The 12,184-nt window shown below is 62.3% G+C and overlaps 1 protein-coding gene across 1 annotated transcript; it reads right to left on the bottom strand.

Annotated features, from left to right (window-relative positions):
* Nucleotides 1–3,855: 3,855 nt before the first annotated feature.
* DPEP1 (dipeptidase 1) lies at nt 3,856–10,227 on the bottom strand. Its single transcript, XM_022582816.2, has 10 exons — nt 9,990–10,227; nt 6,128–6,260; nt 5,780–5,912; nt 5,479–5,629; nt 5,265–5,334; nt 4,769–4,945; nt 4,595–4,679; nt 4,446–4,521; nt 4,207–4,342; nt 3,856–4,129 (listed from the first exon to the last, which is right to left on the bottom strand). The coding sequence occupies exons 1-10, from the start codon at nt 10,091–10,093 to the stop codon at nt 3,962–3,964; spliced, it is 1,233 nt and encodes a 410-aa protein (XP_022438524.1). The 5' UTR covers nt 10,094–10,227; the 3' UTR covers nt 3,856–3,961.
* Between the last annotated feature and the right edge of the window lie 1,957 nt (nt 10,228–12,184).

Here is a 12,184-nt window from a genome sequence, read left to right as displayed (position 1 = left end):
GTGTGGGTCTGTGTCCGGCTGGGCGAGTTTGCACAAACTTCTGACTTCTGTGGGTAATTTCTGTGACTCCGGGCCACCAGCTGGGCGATCTGCAGGCTCCCCCCCGTCCACCACCACTGAGAAACCCCCAGGGACTGGCTGGTGGCTGCCACGTCGATATGGGGGCTTTCACACTCCATGTGATGGCAGATGCACTGGGAGTGGTCAGCCAGTGGGGGTCAGGGCTGCAGGCTGTTGCTAGGGACCCCTGGAGGCCCCCCCACTCCATTTAGAACCTGGTCCTGCCAGCTGCATGGGCCCCGCTCGGGCTCCCCAGTGTAAGGCGCCTAGCTCCCAGTCCAGCGGGCCCCTGGGGGTCTGCATCCTCTCTCCCCTGCGCCTCTGGAGGGCTCGGGCCCTGCGGGGTCTCCTCTAGGAAGCCAGAGTCTACGCTGAGGCCCCTCCCAGCCAAGGAGCAGGCGCCTCCCCCTTCTGGGTGGGATGCTTTGCTCCTGTCACTATAAATGATGGGGTGCCTCCCCCATCTGGCTCTCGCTGCCTTGTGGGCTCACGCTGTTGACCTTGAAGCTGGAGTGGCTGATGGGACAGCCGCCCTCAGTGGGGCAGCAGTGGCAGTGCTTCTGACGCCTTGCTGGGCTGGCCTGAGAGGAGCTTCAGACAGGCTGCACTTTTCTGTTTTCTCCAGTGACTGAAGTTTACTTCGTTTTCCTGAAGTTTCCAGGGATTTTTTTTTTTTTTTTTTTTTTTTGCCAAAAAGAAGGAGCAAGTAGATCGGGAGCATTTGGTATGAACCCCTCCCTAGCGTCAGCTGGAAAGCACTGCTTGTCGGTGCTGACCAGAGGCCTCTGGCTGGCCGTCTGTCCTCACAGCACTGGCTCTCATGGACAGAAATGTGGGAGAACTTTCCCTGGCTCTCTGCGTTTGATTCTTCCTGGACTTGGAGCCCTTGGGTGCTCTGTACAGTAAGTTGTGCTGTGGGCTGCCTGGGGCTCTGGACTGTGGTGTGAGGCCGGAGAGAATGGGGTTCAAGAGCCACCTGGTTTCTCTTCTGTGATGCCGACCTCGCCTTACTCCCTGGCCATCATCCCTTGGGGCTCCCACGTGCCGGGGGTTCAGAGAAGGTCCCCAGGGGGTGCAGAGCTCCACGGAGACGCCTGCTGGGGGCAGAGGCCACACTGCATCAAAGGGCAGCAGGCGAAGTTTGCCTTTTCCTGAAATGCTGTTGTGAATAAAGAGGTTGATGCCTGAGAACTGTCTCCATCTTTGCTTTAGTGGCCTGGGGTGGGGTGGGGGCCTTAAGGGGCCGGTCGGCTTGCGGTCCAGCCCGCCAGTAGGAGGCTGACGGGTTCCTGAAGGAGGGCAGGTGGGGTGCTGTGAGGAGTGGGATTCCCAGGCCCTGCTCGGTGAGGCCGAATCAGATCCACAGTTCCTCTACAATTTTACCTTGAAATACTTTTAAACTTATGTAACAGCTGCAAACCAAGTACACAACTTCTGTATACTTCCGTGTAGGAGCTTCCCTCACATCAACCTAGTTACCGTAGAACCAACCAAATCAGGAAACCGCCCTCACGTTATTACCCTGTGGTCCCTCCAGCCCCGAATGTGGCACAGGCCCTCCCATTTCTCTACGTGACCGGGACGGTCTCGAGGCCAGTGGGTCTGCACCGGTGTGCTCGTGGGAACTGCGTCCGGGCGCCCCCCACCCCGTGTGCCCCAGAAACCGCGTCTGGGAGCCCCCCACCCCGTGTGCCCCAGAAACCGCTTCCGGGCAACCTATGTGTGCACCAGAAACCAAGTCCCTGTGCCCCGCTGTGTGCACCAGAAACTGCATCCGTGCGCACCCCTATGTGCCCCCAGAAACTACCACCGGGCGCCCCTCTGTACTCACGGGAACCACGTCTGGTCACCCCGCTGTGTGCACCGGAAACCACATCGGTGCGCCCCTCTCTGGACATGTGAGCCACGTCAGCGCGCCCCCTCTGTGAGTGCCGGAACCATGTTGGTGCACCACCCTATGTGCACCAGAAACTACGTCCGGTCACCTTCCCCACAACCCACCGCTCACACGAAGCACGTCTGTGGGCCCCCCTTTGTGCTCACGGGAACTACGTCCGGGCACCCCACTGTGTGCACCAGAAACTACGTCCGGACACACACCAGCAGATACGCACACACACACATACCCCGTGGGCACGGGAACCACAGGTTTGCACTTGTCAGGCCTCCCCCTCTGGGTTACTCCTTGGGCAGGGAAAACCCCGTTTTCAGGTTCTCAGCCCCTGCTCCCCACACAGAGCTCTAGTTTCGGCACTGCTGGCTGCCCCCACCCCCGAGAGACGCCCTTACCCACCAGAGGACTGGGTTTGTCGCAGGCCTTGCCAGGCCCCTCGATGTGTCGTCTCTGTTAGATTATTTGCCTTGTGTTTCACGCTGGTGCTTCGCAGCCTGGATGGTCTTGATCAGTTTTTTGGGGCGTGTGATCCATGGCCAGGGTTGTAGAGTCGGAACCACAGTGGGGTCCATGCCCCTTGTGCCCAGCCCGCCTGTCAGAGTGACCACCTGTGGCTCTGGGTCCCCCTTGTCCCCTCCGAGCACATCTGGGTTTGAACAGGGCCTGGGGCTGCTTGTTGCCTGGTTGGAGAATCGCTGATGTGGGCCCTGCCTGGGGAGACAGCCCTCCAGGGGCTCCTGAGCAGACTCCACGCTGCTGGGTGGGCCCGGGTGTGGCACCCACCTCCCTGGAGCCCCTTACCAGGACCCCCAGGAAAGGCCTGCAGGCCTGTGTCTCCCAGGGTGAATGAGGGGTGAGCAGAAGGGTCCCCAGAACCAGATTCTGAGGATGGCACTTGAGGTGTGGCCTCTGGTGTGATTCTAACGTGGTTAAGATTATTTCAGACGAATATTACAGCGTTTCTTATGGGAAAATCCCTCCCAGTTAGCAAACCTAGGCATGCCCGCCTGCAGCCCACCAGGGGGCCCTCCAGCCCTGATAAATCAGCCAGCCATGGCAGGCAGGCGTGCTGGGCAGGATTCAGCCAACTCAGGACAGAAACCCTTTCTTCTCCTTTAACGTTAAACTGATCCTAAGTGATCAGCAAATACCCACAATGTCCCTGCTGGTGGCTTTAGGTATCCCTGGAGAGAGTGCCTGCTGGGAGAGAGAGGCAGGGCCCCAGCCCAGAGGCCCTCGCTGGCTCCCACGGCCCAGGCTGGCAGGCACCGGTGGGTAATGGCGCAGAGGGGCATCCTCAGGGACTCTGGCCTGGAAAGGGGCCAGCAGGGATGCGTTGGGGGGCTTGTCCAGGGTCTGTCACCAAGTTATTCATCTCAAGACACATGCACCGGATGACCGGTGGCAGGGGGAACGCTACTGAGCCCCCCTTGGGCAGAGCCCTGCCCTGCAGGGTCCTTGTTCATGGTGTGTGAGGAAACCCTGCAGGGCTGGGTTCCTCCCTGCTCCGGACCCTGCTTTCCTGTTTGCCAAGAGAGGCTGGCCCAAGGGGTGGGCCGGGGGCACAAGCGTGTGTGAGTGTGTGTGGGTGTGTATATGTGAGAGCATGGGTGTGCACCGGTATGAGGATATGGGGTGCAGGTGTGCACACGTGTGCATGTCTGTGTGTGTGCACGCACCTGTGTACAGATGTGCGTGGGGAGGTGGCAGCCGGAGCCTGGACTGTGTGTTATTTTAAAGACCCTCCAGCAACATCCACGCAAAGCCTCTCAGACCCTGACCCCTCTGGCCCTGACCTTCAGGACTCAGGCACTCCTGTGTCTGGTGTCCAGCCAGGAGCCCCCTCCAGGGCCAGGGTGCTGATGACACGAGACTCAAAGGATCGGCGACTTTATTGAGGGTCCCGCCGTGCCTGTGTTTTGTGTTGCCCAGGGGAGCGCAGGTGCCTGCCCAGGACAGGCCAGTCTGAGCGCACGGGGAGTCGCTGCCGTTCTAGCACCCAGGGCGTCAGAGGCAACACGGGCAGAGGACGAGGAGTGCAAGGGAGGCCAGCAGGGTCCCCGGCTGGAGGTGGAGGCTGGGGGCCCCTGAGTAGCCGTAGCTGGTCCTGCAGGAGGCCTCCAGCTGGCCCAAGGGGATGGGCTCCTCGCCGGGAGCCTGTGTGTGACTGCTCGCCTGGGGAAAGATGCAGGTCAGCTGCCTGCCTGAGGGCAGGAGGTGGTCGGTGGCGCAGGGAGTGCGAGGCCCCTCACCTGCTCCACCGCCTCGAAGACCCTCAGCAGGTTGTCTGCCAGGACGCCCTTGACCTCTGCCTCGGTCCACTGTCTCCTCAGCAGCTCGGCGGCCAGGTCTGGATACTTGGACACGTCCTTAAGCCCCGAGGGAAGCCTGAGATGCGGGTGGAGAAAGCCAGGCTCTGCATCCCAGGGGGCAGGGCCTGGGCGCCCCCACCCCGCCCCTCACACCACGTGGAGGGGGGGTCTCGCCTCACCTGGACACACCATCGTAGTCCCCACCCAAGCCCACGGCTCCGGCCCCCGCCACCTTCTTGATGTGGTCCAGGTGATCTGCGGAGAGGCGGCACGTGAGGGCCCTGCGAGAGGCCCCGGCCCGGAGGCCCGGCCGCTCAGCCCCGCCCACCTGCCACTTGGGACAAGTTGGCCTCCGCTCTGCAGGAAACGTAGTCACTGTAGAAGTTCACCATCACCAGGCTGCCCGTCTGCTTCTGCTCGGGAGAGAGGGCGGCACCGTGGGCAGGGCGGCCAGGCCGCGGGGGCCAGCCCAGGAGCGGACGGCCCCGGCCCAGCCTCTCACCACCAGCTGGAGCACGTCGTCGGGCACGTTGCGCCGGTGCTGGCACACACTGTAGGCCGAGGAGTGGCTGAAGACCACGGGGGCCTTGGACAGCTGCAGCACGGCCTTCATGGTGGCCATGGACGCGTGGGCCAAGTCGATGATGATGCCCAGTCGGTTCATCTCCTTCACAACACTCTGAGGGGGGACGGGGCTCAGGGGACCCGCACAGCCTGGAGGGTCTCAGCCAGCACCCTGGGACCAGACAGGCTGTGCCGTGCACGCTTGGGTTCACACGACCTTCTAAGGTTTCTGGCGGCCGCCTGGGAAGTCCAGGTGTGGGGAAGGGCACTGGCCAGGTGTTAACAAGCCCTTCAGGGGCTGAAAGACTGGAGGCCACTCTAATGACCAGTGGGTTCCAGTGGAAGGCCCGTGCTGCTGGCCCATCTCACAGTTGAGGAAACAGGTGACATGCCGGGTCCTCTGAGGGTGACCGAGGCCCCGCCCCCCCACTCACCTGCCCAAAGAGTGACAGGCCTTGGCTGCGGGCCTCGTCCACTCCCGTGTCCACCAGCCAGTTGTCGGCCCTGGGAGAGCAGAGGGCAGGCGCCCGAGGGGCAGAGTGGTTGCCCGGGCCCACCCACCTCAGGACCCTCAGAAGGAGAGACAGGTGCTGGGGCTGTCCCTGCTCTGAGACCCTCCCGCCCGCCCGGCCCCCCGGGGCTGCTCACCAGGGCGTGTTGCAGCTGTGGGTGAGAGTCAGGTACCGCATGCCCAGGTGGTAGAGCGCCCGCAGGACGCCCAGGCTGCTGTCGATGGAGTGGCCGCCCTCCACGCCGACCAGACTGGCCACCTTTCCCTCCCGGAAGGCCTGCCGGATGCCTGCAAGGAGAGCCCAGCCAGGGGCAGTGGGCACCGGGCGACACGTGTGCCTGGGTGTCGGGTGTGGGGACTGGCTTCCACATGAAGCAAACCGCAGAGCGGCGCAGCAGCCCCTGCTCAGGACCAGGGCTGGTGGGCGCCGGCACCCACCTGTGCTGTCGGTGACACACAGGAAGGTCTCGGGGTACAACCAGCACATGCGGTGGATGACGTCGATCTGCTCCAGCGTCCTCTTCACGGCATCCTTGTTCTGGGTGTCGCAGGGCGTGTACGCAGACCAGAACTGGGGGGGGTCACGGGGGTAGGCGCTGGGAGCTCAGGAGCTGGGCCCCAGGCACACGAGCTCTGGCTTCCCTCCAGCCACAGAAGCCCTCCCCGCAGCCTGAGTGGCTATCGGAGTCCCCTCTAAGGCCCCGGGGCAGTACGCCGCCACCAGGGAGGGGCAGCAAGAGAGGAGGTGATGGGCTCCAGCGCCTCAGGCTCCGGGCCCGACCATACCTGGGCACCCACAAAGCCAGCCCTCAGCTTGGGGATGTTGGTGTGCGTGTGGACCAGGCTGGTCAGGTTGGCCCTCGGGTCCTGAAGCTGATTGTTGAACAGTTTCAGCAGCTGCCAGGGCAGGTCATTGTGCCTGGAGGGGCCAGGCGGAGGGGTCAGGGGCAGGTCAGGATGGCCCCTTGGACCCGGGCCCCCCGAGCTGCCTCCCGGGCAGGCTGTCCCTTCTCCAGCTCCTCTTCTCATGGGCCGAAGACTAGGGAGGTCGCAGGGTGACTGCTGTCATCTGAGCACACCTGAGCACAGGTGAGCTTCTCAGCTGGCCGCACCCCCAGGCCAGGCAACTGAGCTGAGCCCTAAGTGAACAGGTCTTCCCTCCCGGAGCCTTTCACTGGGGGGAGAGGGAGGGCAGATGCCGGCTTGGCTTCAAAATCGTGGAGGTCGGGGGAGCTTGGAGTTGAAACAATCTCCACGAACAAGGCTGGTTGACATGGGGTTGCTGAGTGCAGGCCTGGGGGAGATTCACAGATTAAAGATGAAATCCTGGGTTTCCCTGGTGGCTCAGTGGTTGAGAGTCCGCCTGCCAATGCAGGGGACGCGGGTTTGTGCCCTGGTCCTGGAAGATCCCACGTGCTGCGGAGGGGCTGGGCCCGTGGGCCATGGCCGCTGAGCCTGCGCGTCCGGAGCCTGTGCTCCGCAATGGGAGAGGCCACAACAGTGAGAGGCCCGCGTACGGCAAAAAAAAAAAAAAAAAGATGAAATGCTTCTGCTGCAGGGAGAGGGTGGGGAAGTGTGGGGCGTGGCCTACCCTGGGGGGCAGCCATGGGAGCAGGGCACCAGTGAGGGATTTGGGGCCCCAGAGGCCCTCTGCTGCCTCTGTCCCTGGGGACAGTCCTGCACCATTTCCAAGAAGATACCTCTGTGCTTCCAAAGGACAGGCCCTCTGAAGTTCTCCCAGGAGCCGGTAGGCGGTGAGTGCATTAGAGGAGGAGGTGAGGTGTGGGTAGAGGAGAGGAGGTGACTAGACAGGCAGGACGAGGGGCAGGGGACAGGTAGGGCTCTCAACAGCTGCTGGGGGTCTTCCAGGGCAGGACCCATGGGGCACATTCCTCCCTGCATCCAGGAGCAGCCCCAAGGGGAGAGACCACTGGGAGCCATAAGCTCCAGGTGCCGGCAGGGGCCTCGGCCCCTGGGAGCTGATTAGAATTTCAGAGTCTCAGGCCCAGCCCTGGCCCACCAGTCCGCATCTGGCTTTTACCAGCCAACGGGCACACACGCCCGGGACATGCAGGGAGCCGACCAGCGGATCCCTAGCCTGGTGACAAGGGGGCTGTGAGGACAGGCCGGAGGGGGCTTTGCTCCCACTGCGGACCCTCCCATCCACCCCTCCTCCCCAGCCCAGCAGCCATGCCCACTCTCCCCAGGACCCTCGCCCACACCTAGTTCCCACCCCCAGCCCTGGCTCCCTCCCTGGTGTCTGTTTCCTCATCTGTAACACACACACACGAGGCTGCCTTGTGAGGGTCACTGACAATGTTAACACCGTGACGGCCTAGGTCGTCCGGGCCCCTGGGGTGGGCTCTTCCACAGCAAGGTGGCCATGGCCCCTGGTGGGAAGTGAGGGCTCCCTGGGCCCCACACAGGGCTCCAGATCCTGGAGGGAAGTTGCCCCTGGTCTCCTGAAGAGCTCCTGCCCCAGCTGTGAGGTTTGACTGCTGGGCATGGGCTGGTGGTCAGGACGCCTTTGCTGACTGAGGGGTGGATGAGCTCCAGGGAGGCGAGGTCACTGCCTCACTGCAGAGTTGGGGCGGGGGCTGGCCCTGGTCACTGTCCCCAAGGCAGCGCTGAGCAGGACTTCACTCCTTTGCCCCTCGAGGAAATCCAGCCCCACGCTCCAGCTGCCTCCACTTTGCTCTTCCCTCCTCGCCTCAGCCTGTTCTCCCTTTGTAGGTATCCGCGCTAAGGTCAACACCACATCCTGGAGTCTGTTCTGGAGGCTGACGGATCTACCCTCCTTATCTGTGTGGCCTGGGTAGCATCCTCAGCTGTGATAGAGGACCCTGCCACCCTACCCAAAGAGGAGAGGGGAGGATTCCGAGTGCTGGGAAGTGCTAGAAACGACAGCCAAACACACACTTAGGCCAGCTATGGCTTACAGATGTGATGGCTGGAGCTGGTGCAGCCATATTAAATCATGAGGTAACTGTGGGAATGGTGGCCACACCATTATGGAATGCCGTGCCAGGACTCCGTCCGGACTTCCCTGTTGTTGAAGCTACTTATTTGGGTCTCTCTTACCCACAGGAGTAGCTAATACTAACTGGTTTTGATTCTGTCAGCCTAGTCTTGGCTTTCTAAGACTTTGGATAATCCCAGCTCCCCAAATCCCAGCTTCCTGAGTACTCCTGGCTGTCTGGGCTCTTTGAGCCATCTTACCCTCACATGGACATCTGGACAGCTCCCAGCACCTAAACTCGGAGCCCCTCTCCGTGTGCCCACCCCCCCTGAGTCCCCCGGAAGGAAGGAACATTCATTTTGTTGGCATATTCTACCTGCCCTTGCTGGCCTGGGATGGCTGGTCCCTGAGCCCAGACCTGCCAGACAGCAGGGCCTCCCGGATGGGAGCAAAGGACAGCGGCCTCTGCAGCAAACTTCCTATGCCTGTGAGGAGGCCCAGCCATGTGAGGACCCTCAGAGGCAGGCAGGGGGATGGGAGGTCCAGGAAGAAGGGGGAGGGGAGGGACCAGGGGAGGACTGAGGGAGCCCTGACCCCCGCACTCTGACCCCTGATGGCCGCCTCCTTATCTAGGGCTGCCCCTCATTTCCCTGCCAGTCTTATGTGATGAGACACCTGTTTTCTCTGCTTTTCTTGCAGAGCTTTTGTCCCATAAAGCCTGGGCAAGTGGGTACCCCAACTTTCCCAGCACCCGGTGGGAAAGAGCAGGTGGGGCGGAAGTGTGTGTGTACAGGTGGCGTCCTTCCCAGGGCTGGGAGAGCCCCGAGGAGTTGGGGGCAGGAGCGGCAAGGGCAGTGCCAGGCCTGCCTGCAGCGTCGAGGGGCCCTGAGGGCCGCTGGAAGGCTCCGGCTACTGCTCTGAGCTCTGTGGGAGTTGGAGCTGGAAGGGCAGGGGCTGGTACTTGTGTCTCCAAGACTTCCTCTGGCTGCAGTGCGGAGACCTGACCTCAGGCCAGGGGCAGGAGGGGGCAGTCAGAGGCACAGAGGCGGGGGTGGAGGGTAAGTGAAGGGGGCAGGCGCGGCCAGGTTGGCTGTGATATCAGGGAGAGAGTGACAAGGTGTCACCAGGGTCTTGGCTGGAAGAGGGGCAGGGGGAGTGGGCACCCAGGAGCTTGGCCTGGGGCACTGAAGCATGAGATGCCTCGGTGAGGTCAAGCCGGGCGCACAGGCCTGATGGCGTCACCCCAGGTGGATGGAGCGAGGGGTGGGCTTGACGAGCGGGTCCCCCAAGGGCCACAGCAGACGCCACCCTCACCTGCACTTCCTGTGACACAGGACCCTGGGCCAGGCCCCAACAGCCCCCAGCCCCAGCCCCACTCTGAGCTGGGATCCAGCCCCCAGGGGTCCAGGCTGTGGGGTGTCCCGGGAGCTGCTGAGGCCTTGGGGGCCTCACTATTCACCTCCTTCCTGCCGCGTTCCCCACAGGCCCTCATGTACTGAAGTCTCTGGGGCCCTGAGAGAGCCCACAAAAAAACTGAGTCCAGCAAAGGGCAAAGGCCATAGTGCAGTTGGAGAAACTGAGTCCCATTGGAGACAGGGCAGCTCCTGTCTCAGGTCAAGGGCACATGAGCCTCGACCCTAGCGCCCCCCCGCCCGGACCCCCGGGCCCGTCACATGGGTGGCTGCTTACCCGTCAATGACAGGCGTGCTCTGCATGATCCTCTCCGCTGTGTCCCGGAACTGGTCCGCAGTGCAGACGGCCACCAGGGGCCAGAACCACCAGCTGGCCCACATGGCGCGGTCCCCAGGGATGCGCTCCCCTGCTGCTCCTGTGCGTGTGTCCTGACCCGCCGTCCTGGGCGCCACAAGACAGAGGGCTTTGGTCCAGGTGATTGTTGCCAGGACCTCCCCTGTTTATCAGTAATCAGCACATTCCCCGCAAGGGTGGATCCATGGGAGTTCCTAGCCCCTGAGGCTGGGCGTCGCTGTCTGGGCCAGGCCAAGTGTAGTAAAACCCCAGAGGCGGGACTGGTGCCCAGAAGTGGGGCAGAGGGTGGGCTAGCGCAGGGAAAGGGGCCGCCAGTGTTTGTTGTGTCCTGCCCCCAGGACCCGGTGTCTGAGGTCTACAAACGAGATTCAATTTTGTGTACTTGAATGTATCCCTTTGTTTGCCTGTAGTTTTTTGTTACTTTTCTTGGAAGGTGGAGCACAGCCTGGCAGGGGCACTCCTGCCACACTCCACTGCAGTGCTGGGGGCGTCTGCACACTGACCCACGCTCCGGCTGCAGGCTTCTGACCGAGCATGTTGGATGCTGGGGCTTGGGGTCGGAAGCTTAGAGCGTTTGCATTTCCTTAGAGCTGGGGGCGCACACTCAGGTCTCCCGGGGGAGGCAGGGGCTGGAGGGTGGGGGGCACGGTTCTGAGAACCAGATGCCCAGGCAGCGCCGGGCCCAGTGAATTGTGAATCCCGGTCCCAGGGCTGGGCCAGCATCCAGGGTTCTGCTGGGCAGCTGGGTGACCCCACCCCACTCTGGATCCTCAGGGCTGCTGAGCTGTGGAGACCCTACCCCCTCGCTGGGCTCCCTGGCACCTCTGTCCCTGGATGGCTTTGGACCCTCACACAGACCTGCCCTGTGGAGCCCAGGTCCCAGGCCGGTGGCCTCCCCGAGCCCCGACCCGGCCCCAAGGACAGGATGGGCCCAGCTCCAGGCCCTTTCTCCCGCCTGGGAAGGGGGTCACGTCCGAACCCTGGCTCTGCCGTCATTAGCTCTGCATCCCGGGGCCTGGGCCTCCAGCCCCGTTTCCCTCCTGTTGAAACGGCAGCTCGCAGGGGAGACTGCGCAGAGCGGGGAGCTGCCTACCTTCCCTCCCTCCACCCAGCATCACTCCGGGGGGAGGGCTCCGGGGCGTCCTCCACCCAGATGCTAGGGGACGAAGCCGCCGGCCCCAGACCCCATCGAGGACTTGCCCCCGCTCCCCGCAGGGGCATCCTCAGTGCCAGGCCCTGGGATGCCACCCTCTTCACCATTCTGTGCACAGAAGGCCCCTGAAGGCTGAGGGATCCAGGACTCTGACCGCGCTGCCTGGGGACTGGGCCCGGCAGGTGCTGGGCCAGGACACGGGCTTTAAAGCCGAGTATGTCCCTCCGCCACCCCGAGCCAGGACCCCGTCTGCCCTTCGCACTGTCCCCATGGCCCCAGCACCTCGACGGTCCTCCGTGCTCTGTGTCCAGCCCCCTCCAGCTCCCCGGCCTGTCTCTGTGACCCGACGCTGCTGCTTTGTGGTGGGCGATGCCCGTCTGCAGCTGGGGGGCTTCTCCCCGGAACCCTCCTCTCTGACATGGCTGTGAACACACGTCCCCCCTTGTTCACACCGGCCTGCTCCATTTGACTCTACGTATTTTCAACATTTTCCCCTTATTGTTTTTGTTTCAGAGTTGGCTTTTTTTAAGAGCATGTAATTGGATATTTTTTAATTTTCTTTTTTTTTTCATGTGGACCGTTTTTAAGGTCTTTATGGAATTTGTTACAATGTTGCTTCTGTTTTCCGTTTTGCTTTTTCGGCTGCCAGGCTTGTGGGCTCTTAGCTCCCGGACTGGGGATGGAACCAGCACCCCCTGCCCTGGAAGGCAAAGTCTTAACCCCTTGACCGCCAGGGAAGTTGCAAGAGCATATAACTGTATTTTATTTCTTCACCTCATCTGAGCGCCTCTGTCTGTAAATGTGACCGTTTAAGCCAGTACGACGGTGACAGCACTGCATCCCCCCTTAGCCTCGCTACTTCCCAAGCTACGGCCGGCCGTGCTCCTCCCGTTTCTTGCTTCTGCCGTGCTCTTCGTGTTACTTTGATTCCTTTCCTACCATGGTTAGAAAGTTCCTCTGCGTG

The sequence above is a fragment of the Delphinapterus leucas genome, chromosome 20 (assembly GCF_059928025.1).
Source record: "Delphinapterus leucas isolate spDelLeu-1000000601 "Yukka" chromosome 20, BTC_Dleu_Yukka2, whole genome shotgun sequence".
Lineage (NCBI taxonomy): Eukaryota > Metazoa > Chordata > Mammalia > Artiodactyla > Monodontidae > Delphinapterus > Delphinapterus leucas.
The sequence above is the reverse complement of the archived record's forward strand: the minus strand, read 5'-3'. Positions and strand labels throughout refer to the sequence as shown.